The 22,660-nt window shown below is 38.8% G+C and overlaps 1 protein-coding gene and 1 pseudogene across 6 annotated transcripts in view; one reads left to right on the top strand and one right to left on the bottom strand.

Annotated features, from left to right (window-relative positions):
- Window positions 1-22,660, top strand: part of CHUK (component of inhibitor of nuclear factor kappa B kinase complex) — a 93,238-nt gene that overhangs the window by 30,238 nt on the left and 40,340 nt on the right. For all 6 annotated transcript variants that reach the window (XR_013161688.1, XR_013161689.1, XR_013161690.1 and 3 more), the window contains 5 exons: window positions 13,014-13,102; window positions 14,264-14,353; window positions 14,493-14,617; window positions 14,787-14,894; window positions 15,483-15,618. Coding sequence is in view for 3 of the 6 variants with exons in the window: in XM_077125733.1 (XP_076981848.1) it covers window positions 13,014-13,102; window positions 14,264-14,353; window positions 14,493-14,617; window positions 14,787-14,894; window positions 15,483-15,618 (548 nt within the window). In the remaining 3 variants the exon portion in view is untranslated. The remainder of the gene's footprint in view (window positions 1-13,013; window positions 13,103-14,263; window positions 14,354-14,492; window positions 14,618-14,786; window positions 14,895-15,482; window positions 15,619-22,660) is intronic.
- On the bottom strand, window positions 11,198-11,536 carry LOC143653183 (renal cancer differentiation gene 1 protein pseudogene; annotated as a pseudogene).

Raw genomic sequence — 22,660 nt, 5'->3', positions numbered from 1 at the left:
TTAGACCTAATGTTTAGAACTTTGATCCATTTTGAGTTAACTTTTGTATAGGGTGTGAGATACGGGTCTTCTTTCATTCTTTTGCATATGGATATCCAGTTCTCTAGGCACCATTTATTGAAGAGACTGTTCTGTCCCAGGTGAGTTGGCTTGGCTGCCTTATCAAAGATCAAATGTCCATAGATGAGAGGGTCTATATCTGAGCACTCTATTGGATTCCATTGGTCGATATATCTATCTTTATGCCAATACCATGCTGTTTTGACCACTGTGGCTTCATAATATGCCTTAAAGTCCGGCAGCGTGAGACCTCCAGCTTCGTTTTTTTCCCTCAAGATGTTTTTAGCAATTCGGGGCACCCTGCCCTTCCAGATAAATTTGCTGATTGGTTTTTCTATTTCTGAAAAATAAATTGTTGGGATTTTGATTGGTATTGCATTGAATCTGTAAATCAATTTAGGTAGGATTGACATCTTAACTATATTTAGTCTTCCAATCCATGAACACAGTATGCCCTTCCATCTATTTAGGTCTTCTGTGATTTCTTTTAACAGTTTTTTGTAGTTTTCTTTGTATAGGTTTTTTGTCTCTTTAGTTAAATTTATTCCTAGGTATTTTATTCTTTTAGTTGCAATTGTAAATGGGATTCGTTTCTTGATTTCCACCTCAGCTTGTTCATTACTAGTGTACAGAAATGCTACAAATTTTTGAATGTTGATCTTGTAACCTGCTACTTTGCTGTACTCATTTATTAGCTCTAGTAGTTTTGTTGTGGGTTTTTCCGGGTTTTCGACGTATAGTATCATATCATCTGCAAACAGTGATAGTTTTACTTCTTCCTTTCCAATTTTGATGCCTTGTATTTCTTTTTCTTGTCTAATTGCTCTGGCTAGAACCTCCAACACGATGTTGAATAATAGTGGTGATAGTGGACATCCTTGTCTTGTTCCTGATCTTAAGGGGAAAGTTTTCAATTTTTCCCCATTGAGGATGATATTAGCTGTGGGTTTTTCATATATTCCCTCTATCATTTTAAGGAAGTTCCCTTGTATGCCTATCTTTTGAAGTGTTTTCAACAGGAAAAGATGTTGAATCTTGTCAGATGCCTTCTCTGCATCACTTGAGATGATCATGTGATTTTTCTGCTTTGATTTGTTGATATGGTGTATTACATTAATTGATTTTCTTATGTTGAATCATCCTTGCATACCTGGGATGAATCCTACTTGGTCATGATGTATAATTCTTTTAATGTGTTGTTGGATTCGATTTGCTAGAATTTTGTTGAGGATTTTTGCATCTATATTCATTAGAGAGATTGGTCTGTAGTTTTCTTTTTTTGTAATATCTTTGCCTGGTTTTGGTATGAGGGTGATGTTGGCTTCATAGAATGAATTAGGTAGCTTTCCCTCCAGTTTGATTTTTTTGAAGAGTTTGAGGAGAGTTGGTACTAATTCTTTCTGGAATGTTTGATAGAATTCACATGTGAAGCCGTCTGGTCCTGGACTTTTCTTTTTAGGAAGCTTTTGAATGACTGATTCAATTTCTTTACTTGTGATTGGTTTGTTGAGGTCATCTAGTTCTTCTTGAGTCAAAGTTGGTTGTTCATGTCTTTCCAGGAACCTGTCCATTTCATCTAAATTGTTGTATTTATTAGCGTAAAGTTGTTCATAGTATGATGTTATTACCTCCTTTATTTCTGTGAGGTCAGTAGTTATGTCTCCTCTTCCATTTCTGATCTTATTTATTTGCATCCTCTCTCTTCTTCTTTTTGTCAATCTTGCTAAGGGCCCATCAGTCTTATTGATTTTCTCTTAGAACCAACTTCTGGTCTTATTGATTTTCTCTATTGTTTTCATGTTTTCAATTTCATTTATTTCTGCTCTAATCTTTGTTATTTCTTTCCTTTTGCTTGCTTTGGGATTAGTTTGCTGTTCTTTCTCCAGTTCTTCCAAGTGGACAGTTAATTCCTGCATTTTTGCCTTTTCTTCTTTTCTGATATAGGCCTTTAGGGCAATAAATTTCCCTCTTAGCACTGCCTTTGCTGTGTCCCATAGCTTTTGATATGTTGTGTTTTCGTTTTCATTCGCCTCGAGGTATTTACTAATTTCTCTTGCAATTTCTTCTTTGACCCAGTCGTTGTTTAAGAGTGTGTTGTTGAGCCTCCAGGTATTTGTGAATTTTCTGGCACTCCACCTATTATTGATTTCCAACTTCATTCCTTTATGATCCGAGAAAGTGTTGTGTGTGATTTCAATCTTTTTAAATTTGTTAAGACTTGCTTTGCGACCCAGCATATAGTCTGTCTTTGAGAATGATTCATGAGCACTTGAGAAAAAGGTGTATCCTGCTGTTGTGGGATGTAATGTCCTATAAATGTCTGTTAAGTCTAGCTCCTTTATAGTAATATTCAGATTCTCTATTTCTTTATTGATCCTCTGTCTAGATGTTCTGTCCAGTGATGAGAGTGGTGAATTGAAGTCTCCAACTATTATGGTATATGAGTCTATTTCCCTTTTCAGTGTTTGCAGTGTATTCCTCACGTATTTAGGGGCATTCCGGTTTGGTACATAAATATTTATGATTGTTATGTCTTCTTGTTTAATTGTTCCTTTTATTAGTAGATAGTATCCTTCTTTGTCTCTTTTAACTGTTTTACATTTGAAGTCTAATTTGTTGGATATTTGTATAGCCACTCCTGCTCTTTTCTGGTTGTTATTTGCATGAAATATCTTTTCCCAACCTTTCACTTTCAACCTATGTTTATCTTTGGGTCTAAGATGTGTTTCCTGTAGACAGCATATAGAAGGATCCTGTTTTTTAATCCATTCTGCCAGTCTATGTCTTTTGATTGGGGAATTCAGTCCATTAACATTTAGTGTTATTACTGTTTGGGCAATATTTTCCTCTACCATTTTGCCTTTTGTATTATGTACATTATATCTGATTTTCCTTCTTTCTACACTCTTCTCCATACCTCTCTCTTCTGTGTTTTTGTATCTGACTCTAGTGCTCCCTTTAGTATTTCTTGCAGAGCTGGTCTCTTGGTCACAAATTCTCTCAGTGACTTTTTGTCTGAGAATGTTTTAATTTCTCCCTCATTTTTGAAGGACAATTTTGCTGGATATAGGAGTCTTGGTTGGCAGTTTTTCTCTTTTAGTAATTTAAATCTATCATCCCACTGTCTTCTAGCTTCCATGGTTTCTGCTGAGAAATCTACACATAGTCTTATTGGGTTTCCCTTGTATGTGATGGATTGTTTTTCTCTTGCTGCTTTCAAGTTCCTCTCTTTCTCTTTGACCTCTGACATTCTAACTAGTAAGTGTCTTGGAGAACGCCTATTTGGGTCTGTTCTCTTTGGGGTGCGCTGCACTTCTTGGATCTGTAATTTTAGGTCTTTCATAAGAGTTGGGAAATTTTCAGTGATAATTTCTTCCATTAGTTTCTTTCCTCCTTTTCCCTTCTCTTCTCCTTCTGGGACACCCACAACATGTATATTTGTGCGCTTTATATTATCATTCAGTTCCCTGATCCCCTGTTCAAATTTTTGCATTCTTTTCCCTATAGTTTCTGTTTCTTTTTGGAATTCAGATGTTCCATCCTCCAAATCACTTATTCCATCTTCTGTCTCTTTAAATCTATCATTGTAGGTATCCCTTGTTTTTTCCATCTTTTCTACTTTGTCCTTCACTTCCATAAGTTCTGTGATTTGTTTTTTCAGTTTTTCTATTTCCTCTTTTTGTTCAGCCCATGTCTTCTTCATGTCCTCCCTCAATTTATCGATTTCGTTTTTGAAGAGGTTTTCCATTTCTGTTCGTATATTCAGCATTAGTTGTCTCAGCTCCAGTATCTCATTTGAACTGTTGGTTTGTTCCTTTGACTGAGCCATATTTTCAATTTTCTGAGCGTGATCCGTTATCTTCTGCTGGCATCTGGGCATTTAATCAGATTTCCCTGGGTGTTGGACCCAACAGGTTGAAAGATTTTTCTGTGAAATCTCTGGGTTCTGTTTTTCTTATCCTGTCCAGTAGGTGGTGCTCGTGGCACTTGTTTGTCTGTGAGTCCCACCAGGAAAAGGTGCTGTTGGTCCTTTAACTTTGGAAAACTTTCGCCGTGGGGGAGGTTCGCCAGCCGAATCGGCTTGGAGGAGTGCCAATCCGAATCTCCCAGCCGGCCCGAGGATCCAAACGCGGGGAGGGTCACCGGCCGCCGCAGCCCAGGAGAGCGCCCGTCCAAATCTCCTTGACGGCCCGGGGCGCCAAACGTGGCGGGAGGGCGTCAGCCGCCGCGGCCCGGGAAAGTGCACCGTTCCCAGCCAGACTGGGAAGCCACGTGTGTGGAAGGGACCCCGGTCACCATTCTCCGCGGCCTGGGGATCTCCGATCCAATTCTCCCAGCTGGTCCAGGGGAACGCGCGTGGGGGGGGCGCCAACTGTCGCGGCTTGAGGCGACTGCCTGTCCAGTTCTCCCAGCCGGACCGGGAAGGAGGGAGGGAGGGACTCCGGCCGCCTGCTGCCCCGGCCCGGGGAAGCCCGCGCCCCTCGGCGATCTTACCGGAGCGGGTTCTCCCAGCCAGTCAGCCGTTCCAGAATGGGGTACGCTGTCTTATTGATTTCTGTCGTGGCTCCGGGAGCTGTTCTGTATCGTTTCTACTCCCCTAGTAGCTGTTCTGTAGGAGGAACTAAGACCCACGCGTCTTACTAAGCTGCCATCTTCTCCGGAAGTTCCAAGAGTATGTTATTTAATCTCCATATATTTGTGAAAATTTGGTTCTCTGGCAGTTATTGATTTCCCAGTTCATTCCATCATAATCAGAAAAAGTGCTTTGAATAATTTCAATGTTTTTAAATTTATAAAGTGCCCCAGCATATGATCTATCCTGGGGATAACCATGAGGACCTGTGAAGATTGTATATCCTGATGTTTGTTTCCACATTCTATTTATCATATTATTTCAGTTCTCTATTTCCTTACTGATCCTCTGAATAATTGTTCTATTGAAGAGAGTGGTGTGTTGAAGTTTCCCATATTGTTGTAGAGACATATATTGCTTCCTTCAGTTTTGCCACTGTTTGCTTCATGTACTTTGGAGCATCTTGATTAGATGCATAAACATTTATTATTGTCTTTTCTTATTGACCAAATGCCCCTTTTATTAATATATAATTTCTTTCTTTGTCTTTTATAACATTTTTACACTTAAAGTCTATTTTATTTGATATTAGTATAACTACCCCAGCTTTTTGTTGTTGTTGTTATCGCTTGCATGTAATATTTCTTCCATCCATTCACTTTCAACATATTTGTGTCTTTGGTCTAAAATGAGTCTCTTGTAAACAGCATATTGATGGATCGTATTTTTTTCTTCCATTTTGCCAATCTTTGATTTTGATTGAGGAGTTTAGTCCATTAACATTCAACATTGTTATTATAAAACTTGTCCTTACCTCAACCATTTTCTACTTTGGCTTTTATTTGTCAGATCTAATATTTTTCTCTTTTTATCCTTTTAGTCACCCTTACTGATAATCATCATTTCTAAGCTTTCATTCAAGCCTCTCTCTCCTGTCTTTTTATTTATTTTTTCAGCTAACGGGACTCCCTTTTGTATTTCTTATAGGGTAGATCTCTTCCTAGCAAGTTAATCCAGCATTTGTTTAACTGTGAAAATTTTAAACTCTCCCTCACTTTTGAAGGACAGCTTTCCTGGGTCAACAGTTCTTGGCTGGCCATTTTTCTCTTTCAGAATCTTTAATGTATCACGCTGTTCCTTCCTGCCTCCATGGTGCACAGTAAGTCATCACCACTTAGTCTTATATGGCTTCCCTTGCATGTGGTGAATTGCTTTTCTCTTGCTGCTTTCAGTATTCTCTTCATTTCTTTGACATTTGACAGTGTGATGAATTATGTGTCTTGGAGTGGGTCTGTTTGGATTTATTCTATTTGGTGTACATTGAACTTCTTTGATCTGCATATTTATATCTTCTATTAGGTTTGGGAAATTTTCTACAATTATCTCTTCAAATATCTTTCTAGCCCTTTACTCTTCTTTTATCTTTGCATTTTATGTTGTCAGTCATTTTCCTGAGAGCCAATTCATTTTTTTCACCATTTGTCCTTTTGTGCGTTAGAATTCAGTTGCTCTCTCTGCTAGTTCATGATTCTTTCTTCTGCTTCTTTAAATCTGCTGTTCTGTGTCTCAAGTATATTTTACATTTTATCTACTGTATCTTTCATTTCTGAAAGATGTTTTTCTACTTATTCTTTCAAATTCTTCTTTACACTTCTAATTACACTCTTCTAATTCTAATTTTTTTTCTCTAATGTCTTTTTGATATCCTTTATCTCTTTAGCCATCTCATTGAAATTTTTTAGGAGAATTGTGTGAACATCTTTGATAAGTTATTCCAAAATCTGATAATTCAGTTTGGCCTTATCTCTTTGCTTCATGTGTCTTGTGCTTTTTTTCTAGTTTCTTGGTGTCTGATTATCTTGGTAAGATTATTTTGAAAGTTGGTTTCCCTCACCTGTCTAAGGTTCTGCTGTTGCTTGCATTTGCATTGAAGGTCTCCTTTGGCACTTGGTTTATCAGTAATGCCCAGCCAAACCAGGATGGGATCTAATGCAGAGAGGGCAACCCTTTTCGAAGGCAGAAAAGCAGCTTACCAGACTGCACTTTCCCAGTCTTCCCAGAAGATGGTCCGCTTGGGCCATCCATTCCCCATACCCCTGCCTCACCCTGATTGCAACAGCCTGCTGGTAAGGACCAAGATCAGAAGAAATTCCAGTCCAAGTCGCAGACACCAGAATGTTGCCCTTTCCGGCTGTTAGGTCAAGATTAATCTGTTTTCCCTGCTTTTCCCAAGGGGAGGGCTTCCCTGTCTCTCAGGTCATGGCGTGTTAGAAGCCCCTAGCTCTGGGGTTGGGGGATGGGCACTGTGCACCGCGGTGAAGACTCCATTTGTAGGTACAGAGAATCTGGTACCGCAGGCTCCAGGCTGTGGAGCTGAGAGATTCACCTTCACCCAGCAGCTGTCCCAGGAGTGTGCTGCTTTTCGCCAGCCAGCAAGAAGCAGGCCAATGTGTTCCTGCAGGCCTCCGGGGTGGGGGAAGGGCGCCGGGATTGCAGTGCAGCTTACTCCCTTGCCCCTGCCACTTTGCTCGTGTCAGCAGCCAAGCGCGAGCACCCTGGTCCCCCATGAAGAAAGGATCGAAGCAGTGGAACCCAGAGGGTCTTCCTCACTGACCAGCTGTCAGATTGGTACTGCTGTGCATCCACCTCTCCCTTTTATTAATATATAGTGTCCTTTTCTTATAATATTTTTGCTTTTTTTTTCATATTACCACTGTATCTTTCCCATTATCAGATTCACCCACTGTCAATAGGATGATATTTGCATTATTCTTGGTATCCAGAAATATAGCTTTGGTGACTCTATAATCTAGGTGCACATTTTCTGTGTTCTTCCTTCAAAATTTATTGGGGGAATTGTGGGAAGATGGTGGAATAAGAAGCTCCAGAAATCAGTCCCTCCACCAGAACGTCTATTAGGCAGGAACTGTTGGAGTCAGTTATTTTGAAACTCCAGTGTCAGTTGGACACTGTGCAGCATCCAAGGAAGAGTGGGAGAAAGAGCTGGTAAATTTTGGTGAAAGCCAGTAAATTGCTCTCTGCATACAACAGTTCACATCCCACATCCTCCTGCCTTACAGCAGACAGTATTGGGGTCGGCTCCTGGCATAGGGATGAACCTTGAAGACTTAATGCTGAGTGAAATAAGCAGACACAAAAGGACAAATATTGTATGATCTCATTGATAATGAAATAATTTGTTTCAGAATCTAGAATATAGGTTACCAGGTCACACACAGGGTGGTGATAGGGAATACCAGGGGACAGAATTTCTGTTTGGGAAGATCAAAATATTTGGTAATAGATTGTAGTGATCATAGCACAATATGGTGAGTGTATTTAACAGTACTGAATTATATATTTGAATGTGGTTGAAGGGGAAATTTTAGGTTGTATATATGTTAGTATAATACATTTTTAAAAAATCCATGAAACTGCACAATGAAAACTGTGAACCCTAAGTTAAACCATGGACTGTAATTAGTAGAACAGTTATGAAAATGTGCTTTCAGCAATTTTAAGTGTACACCAATGGAAAATGTTAATAATAGGGTGGTAAATGGAAATCCTATATTTTATGCATGATTTTTCTGTAAACCACAACTTCTCTAATGAAAAAAAATACATATTGAAGGTGGTTCAGTGGTGGAATACTCGCCTTCCCTGGGGGAGACCCAGGTTTGATTCTAAGACCATGCACCCAAAAGAAAAAAAATCTCATTGTTGGGTGGTGCGTTAGTGCTTCAGTGGCAGAGTTCTTGCCTGCTGTGCTGGTTTGAAAGAATGTATGTCCCCTAGAAAAGCCTTGTTTTAATCTAAATTCCATTTTGTAAAGGCAGAATAATCCCTATTCAATACTATATGTTTGAAAGTGTAATCAGATCATCTCCCTGGAGGTGGATTTAATCAAGAGTGGTTGTTAAGCTGGATTAGGTGATGACATGTCTCCACCCGTTAGGGTGGGTCTTGTTAAGTTTCTGGAGTCCTATAAAAAAGGAAACATTTTGGAGAAAGAAAGAGATTCAGAGAGAGCAGAGCAGAATGACATAGCCATGAGAAGCAGAGTCCACCAGCCAGCGACCTTTGTAGATGAAGAAGAAAAATGTCTCCCGGGGAGCTTCATGAAACAGGAAGCCAGAAGAAGCTAGCAGATGACGTCGTGTTCACCATGTGCCCTTCCAGATTAGAGAGGAACCCTGACCGTGTTCACCATGTTCCTTTCCAGATGAGAGAGAAACTCTGTGTTTGCCATGTGCCTTCTCACTTGAGAGAGAAACCTTGAACTTCACTGGCCTTCTTGGACCAAGGTTTCTTTCCCTGGATGCCTTTGATTGGACATTTCTATAGACTTGTTATAATGTAGACATTTTCTTGGCCTTAGAACTGTAAACTAGCAACTTATTAAATTCCCCATTTAAAAAGCCATTCTGTTTTTGGTATATTGCATTCCGGCAGCTAGCAAACTAGAGACAATCTTTTTTTTTTTTTTTTTTTTTAAACTTTTAAAATTGTGTAATATAACATATATACAAAGCAAAGAAAGAAAAAAGCAATAGTTTTCAAAGCACTCTTCAACAGTTAGTTACGGGATAGATATCAGAGTTTGTTATGGGCTACCATAACCATCATCTCAGATTTTTCCTTCTAGCTGCTCCAGAATATAGGAGGCTAGAAGGAATAAATATTTTTTTATCATTACCATTGAATTTTTTTTCTTCTGTAAAAAATAACATATCTACAAAAAAGTCATGAATTTCTGAGCACGTTGTAACAATTAGTGGTAGAACAGATTTCAGAGTTTGGTATGGGTTACCATTCCACAATTTTAGGTTTTTACTTCTAGTTGCTCTAAGATACTGGAATATATCAATTTAATGATTCAGCAGTTACATTCGTTTATTAAACTCTACCTTCTCTGCATAGCTCCACCATCAGCTTTGATCTTTCTGTTTCACTCTTTTGGGGAATTTGGACTATGGTCATTCTAGCTTGGCAAGTTATGATATATAGCAATGTCTAATTGAAGCTTGCAGAAGAGCTTCATGACTCTATTTGAACTCTCTCAGCCACTTATACTTTATTAGTTCCATTTTTTCCCCTTCTGGTCAGAACATAATTGTTGATCCCACGGTGCCAGGGAGTCATCTCCCATGCTGCCAGTCAGAGTTTCACCCCTGGATGTCATGTCCCATGTAAGGGGGAGAGCAGTGATTCCACTTGCAGAGTTGGGCTTATAGAGAGTGAGCCCTTGCCTCTTTTTTTGGTTGTTCTTTTCAGTGCATTTATTTTTGCACATTTTAACAACTGCTGTTTTCAGGATATATAAGAAAAATATTTTTCTAATATCAAAATAAGCATCTCTTTGGTGTAGAAATCATATCTGTTTGTGACCTTAAACTCATATGATCTACTATGCTAAACAAAACTATTCTTTGCCCATCCATTTGTTCCCTTTCGTAGCTCCACTGTGGAACTTTGGAATATTGTCTGTACACATTTCCATATACACAAAGAATTAAGATCTGATATCAAAATGTCACAGAAGTGACATAGGAAATTAGTAGACTTAATTGTTGACACATATGATACAAACAACCCCCCCAAAAAAACAATAAATAAGATAAAAGGGAAGTAAAAAACAATGGTCACTAATGTCAAAAACAGGAAAACAAGCAGAGTAACTTGATACATTAGAAACAAAGCAACTTCTTTAGAATTGTTACATAAACAACTTCCAAAGCTCCAAATGCAACAGCTTGGAACCCTTATTCTGACTAGGCACTTTTAAGGCAGCAAACATATAAATATATCAAATAAAAGAGACATTAACTGTAAAAGCAGTTAACCATAGAAATAGAGGAGAAGATGCATTATTTCCAGACAGGCTTTTTTCTGAAGTAAAGGCTTTTTTAAAACAGCATAAAAGGGGAAAAACTATATATCATATAGTTTTAAAAGCAGTCATCAAAGTTCAAATATCCATAAAAAGAGAACTTTTAAAAAAAGTATAGCCTAATTAGTCTTCATGCTAAAAATAGGAGGAAGAAATATCTTTAATCATGTTTGCTCTTTTATTCGACAAACATTTAGTGAGTGTTTTTATTCTACAAGCTATTCCAGGTGCTGGAGATATAGAGGTAATTAAGACCCAATTATTAGCTGTAGGAAACTTAGCCTAATGGAGCTGGATCTGCCACTGGTAAACTTAGTAGTCAAAGTCACCTGCTTTGGTTCATAAGATGAGGCTGAACTACAATGTCCCCTCAAATTCTACCATTCTCTGAATCTTCTTGTAAATTAATAATGATCTACCTAGTTCAATACTGATAGCACTGTAGCATTATTAATATTAATTATGTACTGATTAAATTAACTTTCATAACAAAACTTTGCTATTATCAGAAATATTAGTGTCCTGCTTTCACAAAAATCAAGAAAAATTTCATTGTGAGTATACGGAACAGCTAGAAAGAAATTTTCCTAGACATGTGGTTCATGTGCAAATATATATGAAGAAAAGTGAATTACTACGCGGTCATTATTTCAACAACTAATTATGCAAGATCAGTTGTCAGACCTCAAAGAATCATAGTCCTCTTTCAGGAGATTCCACCATGTTTTAAGGAAATGTGCATTTTCTGTACATTTGAAGGCAAGCTCTTCCACTTGAGCTGACACTGCAGAGGTGACTTCAAGCAGTTTGCTTAGTGAAAATGCTGCATCTCCAGTCTGCAGCTCGACCTCCTCCAGCCGGTCCACCATTCGGCTGCTCTTGCTTGGAATAGGCCAACCCCAAGTTACTGAGACGACAGGGGAGGATGCTGAAGAGGCCTCTGAAGAGCAGAGAGAGCAGGGAGGTGGCAGGGGCGGTGAGGAGGCACGCATCTCCCCAGACTCGGCCATGGAGAAGTCTGGGACTGAGGACCGCTGGGATGGTGGTATTGGATCTCAGCAGCCTAGCCGACACCAACTCCCTTGCCTCTTTTTTATCCATATTTTCCTTCATTTCCTTGAATTGATTTAAGAGATTTGTTTGAACTCCTTTGATTAGGTATTCCAAATTCTTAGTCTCCTCTGATATTTTAATTTGTTCCTTTGACTGAACCATATCTTCGTTTCTTAGTATGGCTTGTAATTTTTGCTTATTTCTAGGCATCTGGTTATTTTGATGCATTAGCTCTGAAGGTCAGTTTCTCCCTCTTGTCTGGTGTTTTATTGTTGATTGGCTTTGTGTTAAGGTTGTTCTTTGATACTTGGTCCAACTTACTGTAGACCTTTAGAATAGCCTGTGTTTCATTTTTCTCGTCTTCATCTGATTTTGCCCTGATCTGCAGTATACTTTTTTTTAAGATTGCTGTTTTACTTCCAGGAGAAAGCTTTCCTTTCCTCTGTTCTTTCTCTGATAATCTTGATCTGTTTATTTGTTTTTGTGCAGAATTTTCTATAGCTCCTATAATTTGTTTAAATTCTCTCCCTCATTCAGTGTCCTTACACTTTTCTGGGGCCCTCCTTCAATTTAAATCGACCCCCAACCCTCTTCCCCCCCCCCTTTTTTTTCCTCTGAGAGGCTTTTCTGCCTCCAGTTTCTTCCCAATTAAGGCATTCCACTCTGGAGAACCAGATTGGGTCAATCTAGAAAGGTGGACCACTTCAGAAAAGTCCATTTTCTGTGTAAGTAGCCCAACCAACAGAAACTGACTTGAATGAACACGCCGTTTGCCAGCCATCTACTGCACTAACCCTCACCCCCATCCCAACCACCGGGGGCTTTTTGTATGTAGTACTTCTCAGCAGCTTATGTTCTGCACTGGGTCTGTGAGGACTTGGATCCCTGAGCCTGGATATGCTTGGGGTTCTAACTTGCTGCTGTGAGTGGCTCTATAGTCTGTGTCCACAGTGGGAGAGATCCGGGCTATTGCCTCTGAGTGGCTCCCAAGCTTCATGGGACTGGGTGAGGGAGAGGAGAATGGACAGGTAGTTTGCTACCTGATAGTTTTCTTTTTCTCGCATTCGGCAGTTGTGGAGACCTACCCCAGTCTGTACAGTCCTCCAGTGTTCTAAGCAAGTAGGATTTGTCCTTTTATTTGCTGAATATTTGGGCAAGATTTTTCAGGGATTGTCTTAATCACTACCTTGATGACATCACTGCTCCATTTCTTTTTGGTGTTAATTTTCATAAGTTAAATGAGCTTATCATAATTCTATGGTATTTGCTTCATGTTTAAACTGAATTTTCTATAGAGAAAATCTCAAGTGGTGTGACTTTACTTATTAGTTGCGTAGTTGTGGTTATCCACATAAATTTGAGTGTCAGCAGATCTGTGCAAAATGTGAAATGAAATTTTTTTAAAGCTCAAAATATATTTTTAACTTTACTTAGGGTCTGGGATTCGATATTTGCACGAAAACAAAATCATACATCGTGATCTTAAACCTGAAAACATTGTTCTTCAGGATGTTGGTGGGAAGGTAGGTGAAACCTGAAGAAATGTTACTTGCCTATTGAATACAGTTTCTCTGATGTGGTCAGTCTTTGAAGTTTGGTGCCCTTGCAGTGTAAACCATGGCACTCTACTTTTTATACCCCCTCCACCCCAAATACACGGAACTGTAGTTGTATGTTTAGTTGTTTTTCTCCTTGTTCCATTAGAAGTAGCTCCATTAGAGAAGTAGATCCAGCAGTCTTGTTCACTCATTTCCCCCCCCCCACCAAATTATCTAGCAGATATAGTAGGCAGTGAGTAAGTAATTTGTTAATCCTTAACTATGTTGTTCTTAAAAGTTATACATACACACATGGACACACGCACACACATGGGGTCAACTTTAAATTCATTCTCCTCCCAAGAAGTCCTGATTTCTATATTTAAATAAAATGTAAAACCTTAATTTCTCAGATTTCTAAAGAAATCATCTTGAGAAAAGCCAAAAGTTGTGAATTGACTGTAGAAATGTTCATTTTCTTCAGAACAATTTGAGCGCTTTTCTTGTTTCTAGCATCCGGGTTCTTTTCCAATAATTGAAGCCAAGAGTCTGAACTTTGAATTGGATTGTGTGCTGACTCTTTAATTAGTGAAAATGGAATCTTGGTGTGGCTTCTCTTAGGAGTCTTCAATTTATGTTTGACACCAATTATCTGGTTTTTTTTTTAAACATCTAAAGATTTCAAGACATTCTTGAAATGAAGTTAAATAGGTATTAACTAACCTTTGATCTGCCCTAAGATGGTATGGTGTTCTTCAAGTTTGGAAGTCACATTGACCTTTGCCTTCCAGTTTATGGGATCAAGCTCATTATGAATATACCAAAATAAAAATAACCAATATATATTTAATTTTTACCATGTGCCATGCACTGTTAAGTTCTTTACCTGCACTATTTCATTGAATCCTAGTAACAGCTCTGTAAGTAGACTATTAGTAATCCCAGTACTAAGAAACTGAGAGAGGTTATGTAACTGGATCAGGATCACCTGGCTAGTTAAATGTTAGTGCTCAGGACTGAAACACATTTGTGTTATTCCAGAACCTACGTGCTTTTACCCATCCTCTCTACAGCCTTATAATGACAGTGTTCCTTTCCTTTTCAAATTTTTAACATTTAACTTTATTCTTTCTTCTTACTTTGCAGATAATGCATAAAATAATTGACCTAGGATATGCCAAAGATGTTGATCAAGGAAGTCTGTGTACATCTTTTGTGGGAACATTGCAGTATCTGGTGAGACATGTATTATTTCTTTTAATTTAAGCATATAGGATTCTCATTCTTACTTCTGCAGGTCATGAATATAGTAGTTCAAAAATAAAGTAGGCTTTTCCTTACAAGATTGGTGTTTAAAGCAGTTTCTCTTTTTAAGGCCCCTGAGCTCTTTGAGAATAAGCCTTACACAGCCACTGTTGATTATTGGAGCTTTGGGACCATGGTGTTTGAATGTATTGCTGGATATAGGCCTTTTTTACATCATCTGCAGCCATTTGCCTGGTAAGAAATAGAAGAGAACTTTGATTTGTTCAGTGGGATGGACATTTTTTTTAGTTGTCTGATGTATAATTGCCTTTTTAAATGCAAAATTGTACAAATTTAAATGGCAAGAAATCTTAGAGTGTTTAAGAGTCAGGTTGTCAACTGAGGGTGGCTTTTGTTTTCATAGGCATGAAAAGATTAAGAAGAAAGATCCAAAGTGTATATTTGCTTATGAAGAGATGACAGGAGAAGTTCGGTTTAGTAGCCATTTACCTCAACCAAATAGCCTTTGTAGGTAAGCATGCTTTTTGGGGGAAGGTTTGCTTCAGCTTCTCCAGGGTTTCAGAAAGTGGTAGGGTAGTTGTCTCAAAATGTATTGTCCAGTAGAACTTTCTGTGATGATGGAAATGCTCTCTATCTGTGCTAGCCATATGAGGCTAGTGAGCACTTGAAAGGAGGCTAGTATTACCAAGGAATCCAATTTTATATTTTATTTAATTTAAATGTAAATAGCCACCTGTGGCTAACAGTTACCATATTTTGAACAGCACAGGTCTAGTGGAAACAAGACCTGCTAACATTCAACTGATTGGCTTAGGTGCTAAGAAAACTCTTGGGATAATAAAGTGAGTTCGTTGGAGAATGAACCAGACTCATCTATTGGCATTGTCAGTAACTAACTTACATATGCTCTTTTGTTGTTGTTTTATGGAAAATAACTTATCATTTGTCATTTTGTGAACTATTTGCAAGTTAGATATAAAATGGTACAGACAAGTAATGGGAAAGGAAATGACAACCTATAAAGTTACTTTTTTTTATAATACTAAAGGAAAACTGGAAATCTAAGTATGATTTTCACCTATTTTTGTGCATTCTTTAGTTTAATAGTAGAACCCATAGAAAACTGGCTACAGTTGATGCTGAATTGGGATCCCCAACAGAGAGGGGGACCCATTGATCTTGCTTCGAAGCAGCCAAGATGTTTTTTATTAATGGATTACATCCTGAATTTGAAGGTTAGTTTCCATGGTGTCTACTTTGTGAGACCTGCATTGAAATTGAAAAATTTTTGAGAAATAGCATAAATATGTTTTAATAATCTTTTCCTAATGCTTATTTGAAAAAGAAAATGCTATTTGTACAACTAATGCTTTTATATCCTTTGGAAGCCTTTTCAATTCTCTTAGTTCTTGCTGGTCTTTGTTGATTGCTCCTTTGAAGCATTTTTTGTATTTTTCCTTTCTCTATACTGGTACTATTATTGCCTCACTGATCTTGCCCTAATCGTATTAGATTTGGTTTAGTGAGGAAGGTTCTACCTAACTTTCATGGCTCTGTACTTACTCTCCTTCCTACAGTCCATGCAACATGAACTGCCCATCTCATCTTCTGAAAATGCTTTTTCATCCTCCTGTGCAAGAATTATAGTAGTTTATTATTTATTATTTTATTATTATTTAATACTATTATTATATTAGTTTATTAACAATATTAGTTCTTTCTTGCCTATCAAATCAAGTCTTCTTGGCTTTTTGGACTTTCCTAATGCAACTCCACTCCAACCAAGCACTTGCCTCCTACCAGTTTCTCTTACCCATTACCTCACCCAGGGCCAGCTCTTCAGTGCTCCTTATGCCATCAAGTCCATTACCCATTTTTGTGCTATAACAGATGCTGCCCTTCTTCATCTCCTCACCTCCACTGGCCCATACTCCACTCTCCTTTCTCTGAATGGCCTCTACTACACAATTTGTCACATTCATTTTACTGTATTTTCTGATTATTTCTCATCTTCCACTCATGCCACTCAAGGATAGAATTGTTTTACTACTTTCATTAACATTTATGCCTCCTCCCCACACCCCCAGTCCCTACCCAGTTTTCTGTACAGAGCAGGGTAGGTGTCAGATTCTCAATAAATATTCATCAAATGAATGAGAGGTTTAGATAGTTCTATTATGCTCTACACCCAGAAACAACTTTCATCTGTGAAATTTCCACATTTATTGATTGCCTGTAATGTTCAGGGTTTTAAAAATTGAAATGAGAAATTATAATCATATAAGAGTTTACTGTAATCTTGCTATACCATATTAAATAGGAACTTGAGGCCATGTTGAAGTCATTCTTGGTTAATAATGAAAAATCTGGCTTCTCAATTTGATTTTCTTCTGTTGTGCCAAGGAATAGATCACTCCTCAATGTGTTAGCAAAGTAGGGCTTGGTGACCCCTTTTAGTTCTTCGTTGTCCTTCAGAAATTTTAGTTGTGATGAACCAGTTATCACAAACTTTTTTGGGGGCGGGAGGAAGAGTGCATGGTTGGGAAATTGAACCCGGTGTCCCGCATGAAAGGCAGACATTCTAACCACCACTCTGCACCCTCAGACTTTTTTTTAGATTTCTCATAGCATGGTTTCTACTTTGAAGGAGTCTGGAGCATCTGATTGGCTTAGACCATGGGGGAAGAGTCCTCTCTCTATAGGCTTTGTTGTCTGTAGACTTGAGTTCAGTTTGCAGCACCACTATTTACTGTCTCTGAATTTGGGCAGTTGTTTGCCTTTCTTAGCTTTTTTGACCCTTCCTCATAGGGTCCATATCATTGTGAGATTGTGCAGAAGAATAAGGTGTGCATGGGGTGCTCTTCAGAGTAGTTCAGGACTAGTCTATCATGCTTCCTAGACATGTTACAGAACTGAATTTTTTTTTGACGTTTTTTATTGTAAAATGTATATGCAAAGAAAATAAAGAAATGAAAGTGATAATTTTCAAAGCACACGTCCATAAGTACTTATAAACTTCTGGGAAGATGGCCGGATAGAGTAGCTCAAGATTAGCCCTGCTTCATGGAAAACTTAGAGAAGGGACAGAAGGGCAACTGAGGCAGCGATTTGGGAGTGCAGCTGGCCTGGAAGAGCCTTTTGCACCACACGGTACAGGCCTGGTTGCAGAGGCTGAGGAACTGAGAGACAGAAAGCGGAGGCCTGGTGCAGAGGCACAGAGCCCACGGGAGTGCACAGATGGGAGCCAGGGACTAGGAAGTAAGCCAGGCTGCATTCCTTGGGTGCACTACCATCATCAGCGCAGCTCCGTGTCTGGTGACTCACCCCACACCCCACGCACCTGAACCCCATCACCCGCTCCCATTCCCCACGCTCCAGGCATCCCTACCTCACCAGCCCCCAGTGCACATACCTGCCCCACACCCATATCCCAAGTACAGTCCAACCCACCTCTCCTAATTCCCCCTCCCTGTTTCCTGCAGGATGTTGCTAGTGCATAAAGGCTGCGGGCACTAATCTTCATGCCCGGGCACCCCCGCACCCCCTTCCCATAGTGTTGCACAGCTTCACCCCACTCCCCCAAGCTCTGTGCATCAGTTTACGGCACTCCTAGGGCCACACATGCACACAGCCCCCCCCAGTCACGTCATTCATCTCTGGTAACTGCACTTTACAGCAATCCTAGAACTGTGCGTGTGCACAGCCCTCAGCCACACTTCCCAGTCTGAGAAAGGGAGTACTGACCTGTACAGCCAGGTCACATCTGCCCCCAGTCCGTGAAGCCATAATGCCGACCTGCTGCCACAGCGCTATGCATGCGCACAAGGGCCCCATGCCTTAGACCAATGCGTAACAGGATTACGCCGCCCAGACCGGTGCACCTGCACAGCTATGTCCTCCCTGGGCACTGGGTGCCCACATTCACAAGCATCAGCGTAACATCCCCAACCTGCGCCTGTACCTGCCCTGAAACAAATTACTGCACTGAGTGCCCCACACCCCTATACCACCTGTACCCTGCCCCCTGCTGTACACCGATCCCGCGAACACAAGGCCTTAGACTACTGAAAGAAATAAAATCCTGAAATAATTCAATCAAGATATTTACATACCACGAAGACAGCAGAAGCTCACAAGCATATCACAATGCAGACAGGTATAGCCCTACCTAATGACTAAATTAAAACACCAGAGGAGACACAGATGTTGGAACAAATAATCAAAGATGTTCATACAGCTCTACTTAATAAATTAAGTTGGATAGCAAATGACATAAAGGAGATAGAGAAGATAAGAGCATAAAGAAGAATTTGAAAGAATAAATAGAAAAAATAGCAGATATCACAGAGATTAAAAACTCTATTGACCAAATAAAAAACATACTATAGGCACACAACACCAGATTTAAAGAGACGGAAGAAAGAATAAATGATATACAGGACAGAATAACTGACTTCAAAGACTCAAAACAGCAAATGGTAAAAAAATGAAAAAATTGAATTGGATCTCTGGGAAATGATAGACAAAACACAGTGCAGAAATATAAGAATCATTGGTGTCCCAGAAGGAGAAGAGAGGAGTAAAGGACTAGGAAGAGTAGTTGAGGATATAATGGGGGAAGACTTCCCAACCCTCATAAAGGACGTAAATATACAAGTCAAAGAAACCCAAAGAACTCCAAACAGAAAAAATCCAAATAAACCTTCCCCAAGGCACATACTAATTAGTCTGTCAAATGTTGAAGAGAAGCAGAAAATCTTGAAAGCAGCAAGAGGAAAACAATCTATTGCATACAAGAGAAATCAAATAAGACTGAGTTCAGACTACTCAGCTAGCACCTTGGAGGCAAGAAGGCAGTGGTATGATATACTCAAGATCCTGAAAGAGAAAGACTTCCAGCCAAGAATTCTGTACCCAGCCAAATTGTCCATCAGAATTGAGGGAGAGAGTAATGTTTTCACAGACAAAAAAGTCCTGAAAGAATAAGTCAACAAGAGACCAGCCCTGTAAGAAATACTAAAAGGAGTTCTGCTGGCTGTAAAAAAAAGACAGGAGAGGCAGTTCTGGAGGAGGGCACAGAATTGAAGAGTACTAGTAAGGGTAATTTAAAGAATACAAAGAGAAAGAGGGAAAAGAATATATAGATCTGACAAAAATAATAAGATGGTGGAATCAGGAAACGCCTTTTCAGTAATAACTTTGAATGTTAAGGGATTGAATTTACCAATTAAAAGATACAGATTGGCAGAATGGATTAAGAAACATAATCCAGCTATATGCTGCTTACAAGAGACTCATCTTAGATACAAGGATACAAATAGATTGAAAGTGAAAGGATGGAAAAATATTTCCCACACAAGTTGTAACCAAAAGAAAGCAGTAGTAGCTATACTAATATTGGACAAAATAGCCTTTAAATTTAAGGGCATCACAAGAAACAAAGAAGGACACTGTATGTCAATTAAAGGTTCAGTTCACCAAGAAGATATAACAATCATAAATGTTTATGCTCCCAGTCAGGGAGCTCCAAAGTACATGAGACAGACACTGGCAAAACTGAAGGGAACGATAGATGTTTCAACAATAATAGTAGGAGACTTCAATATGCCACTCTCTTCTGTAGATAGAATAACCAGACAGAAGATCAAAAGGAATAGAGAAGTTAAATGACTTGATAAATGAATTAGACCTAACAGACATATATAGGTCATTGTACCCTAAAGCACAAGGATATACATTCTTCTGTAGTGCTCATGAAACATTCTCCAGGATAGATCTTATTCTGGGGCACAAAACAGGTCTTTATAAATTTAAAAACACTGAAATTATTCATATACTTTCTTTGCTCATAATGGGATGAAACTAGATCTCAGTAACTACTGATAAATGAGAACATTCCAAATATATGGAGATTAAATAACACACTCTTAAACAACCAATGGGTCAAAGAAGAAATTGCTAGAGAAATTGGTGGCAATCTAGAGATGAATGAAAATGAGAATACAACTTATCAGAACTTACGGGATGCAGCAAAGGCTGTGCTGAGAAGGAAATTTATTGCCCTAAATGCCTATATTAAAAAACAAGAAAGAGCAAAAATGGAGAACTTAATAGCGCACCTGGAAGAACTTGAGAAAGAACAGCAAACTAACCCCAAAGCAAATGGAAAAAGAGAAATAATAAAGATTAAAGCAGCGATAAATGAATGGGAGAACAACAACAACAAAAAAGATAGAATGAATAAAACCAAAAGTTGGTTTTTGAGAAAATCAATACAATTGATGGGCCCCTAGCAAGACTGACAAATAAAAAAAGAGAGAGGATGCAAATAAAATCAGAAATGAGAAGGGATGCATCACCACAGACCCTGAAAAAATAAAAGAAATCAAAAGAGGATACTATGAACAACTACATGCCAACAAACTAGACATCTTAGATGAAATGGACAAATTCCTGGAAACACACAAGCAAGCTACACTGACTCAGGAGGAAATAGAAGATCACAACAAACCAATCACAAGTAAAGAGATTCAATTAGTCATCAAAAATCTTTCTACAAAGAAAAGCCCAGGGCCAGATTGCTTCACATGGGAATTTTATCACACATTCCAAAGAGGACTAACACCAATCCTGCTCAGACTTGTCCAAAAAATTGAGGAGAAAGGAACTCTAACTCATTTTATGAAGCCTATATCATTTTAATACCAAAACCAGGTAAAGATGCTATAAGAAAGGAAAACTACAGGCCAATCTCCCTAATGAACATAGATGCAAAAATTCTCAACAAAATATTAGCAAATCGAATCCAGCAGCACATTAAAAGAATTACACACCATGACCAAGTGGGGTTTATACTAGAAATGCAAGGATGGTTCAACACATGAAAATAAATTAATAAAATACAGCACAATAACAAGTGGAAAAGGAAAAATCACATGATCATCTCGAATGATGCTGTAAACACATTCAACAAAATTCAACGTCTTTTTCTGATAAAAACACTTCAAAAGGTAGGAATCAAAGGTAACTACCTCAATATGATAAAGGGAATATATGAAAAACCAATAGCCAGCATTGTATTCAATGGAGAGACATTGAAAGCTTTCTCCCAAAGATCATGAGCAAGACAAGGATGCCCACTGTCATCACTATTATTCAGCATTGTGCCAGAAGTTGTAGCTAGAGCAATCAGGCAGGTCAAAGAAATAAAAGGCATCTAAATTGGAAAGGAAGACGTAAAACTCATTATTTGCAGATGAAATGATACTAGGAAAATCCTGAGAAATCTATAGCAAAGTTTCTTGAGCTAATAAATTCAGCAAGGTGGCAGGATATAAAATTAATGTGTAAAAATCAGTAAAATTTCTACACACAAGCAGTGACCTTGCTGAGAAGTCAATTGAGGTAAAAATCCCATTCAAAATAGAAACTAAAAGAATGAAGTACTTAGGAATGAACATAACTAGGGATATAAAGGACTTGTACACAGAAAACTACATAACATTGCTATAAGAAATCAGAGGAGCTCTTAATAAGTGGAAAGACATTCCTGCTCGTGGATAGGAAGACTAAATATGATTAAGATGTCAGTTCTCCTCAATTTGATCTACAGATTCAACAAAGTACCAATCAAAATTCCAATAACCTACTTTGATGATTTGGAAAAGCTAATTACCGAATTCATCTGGAAGGGAAAGAGACCCTGTGTTCTAGTTTGCTAGCTGCCAGAATGCAATATACCAGAAATGGAATGGCTTTTTAAAAGGGGAATTTAATAAGTTGCTAGTTTACAGTTCTAAGGCCGAGAAAATATCCCAATTAAAACAAGTCTATAGAAATGTCCAATCAAAGGCATCCAGGGAAAGATACCTTGGTTCAGGAAGGCCGATGAAGTTCAGGGTCTCTCTCTCAAGTAAGACGGCACATGGTGAACACAGTCAGGGCTTCTCTCTCAGCTGGAAGGGCACGTGGTGAATACGGTGTCATCTGCTAGCTTTGTCTCCTGGCTTCCTGTTTCATGAAGCTCCCTGGGAGGCGTTTTCCTTCTTCATCTCCAAAGGTCACTGGCTGGTGGACTCTCTGCTTCGTGGTGCTGCAGCATTCTCTGCTCTCTCTGAATCTCTCTCTCCAAAATGTTTCCTCTTTTATAGAGCTTCAGAAACTAATTAAGACTCACTCAAATGGGTGGAGACATGTCATCCCCTAATCCAGTTTAACAACCATTCTTGACTAAATCACATCAACCAGGGAGATGATCTCATTACAGTTTCAAACATA

This window comes from Tamandua tetradactyla, chromosome 13, assembly GCF_023851605.1.
Source record: "Tamandua tetradactyla isolate mTamTet1 chromosome 13, mTamTet1.pri, whole genome shotgun sequence".
Lineage (NCBI taxonomy): Eukaryota > Metazoa > Chordata > Mammalia > Pilosa > Myrmecophagidae > Tamandua > Tamandua tetradactyla.
The sequence above is the reverse complement of the archived record's forward strand: the minus strand, read 5'-3'. Positions and strand labels throughout refer to the sequence as shown.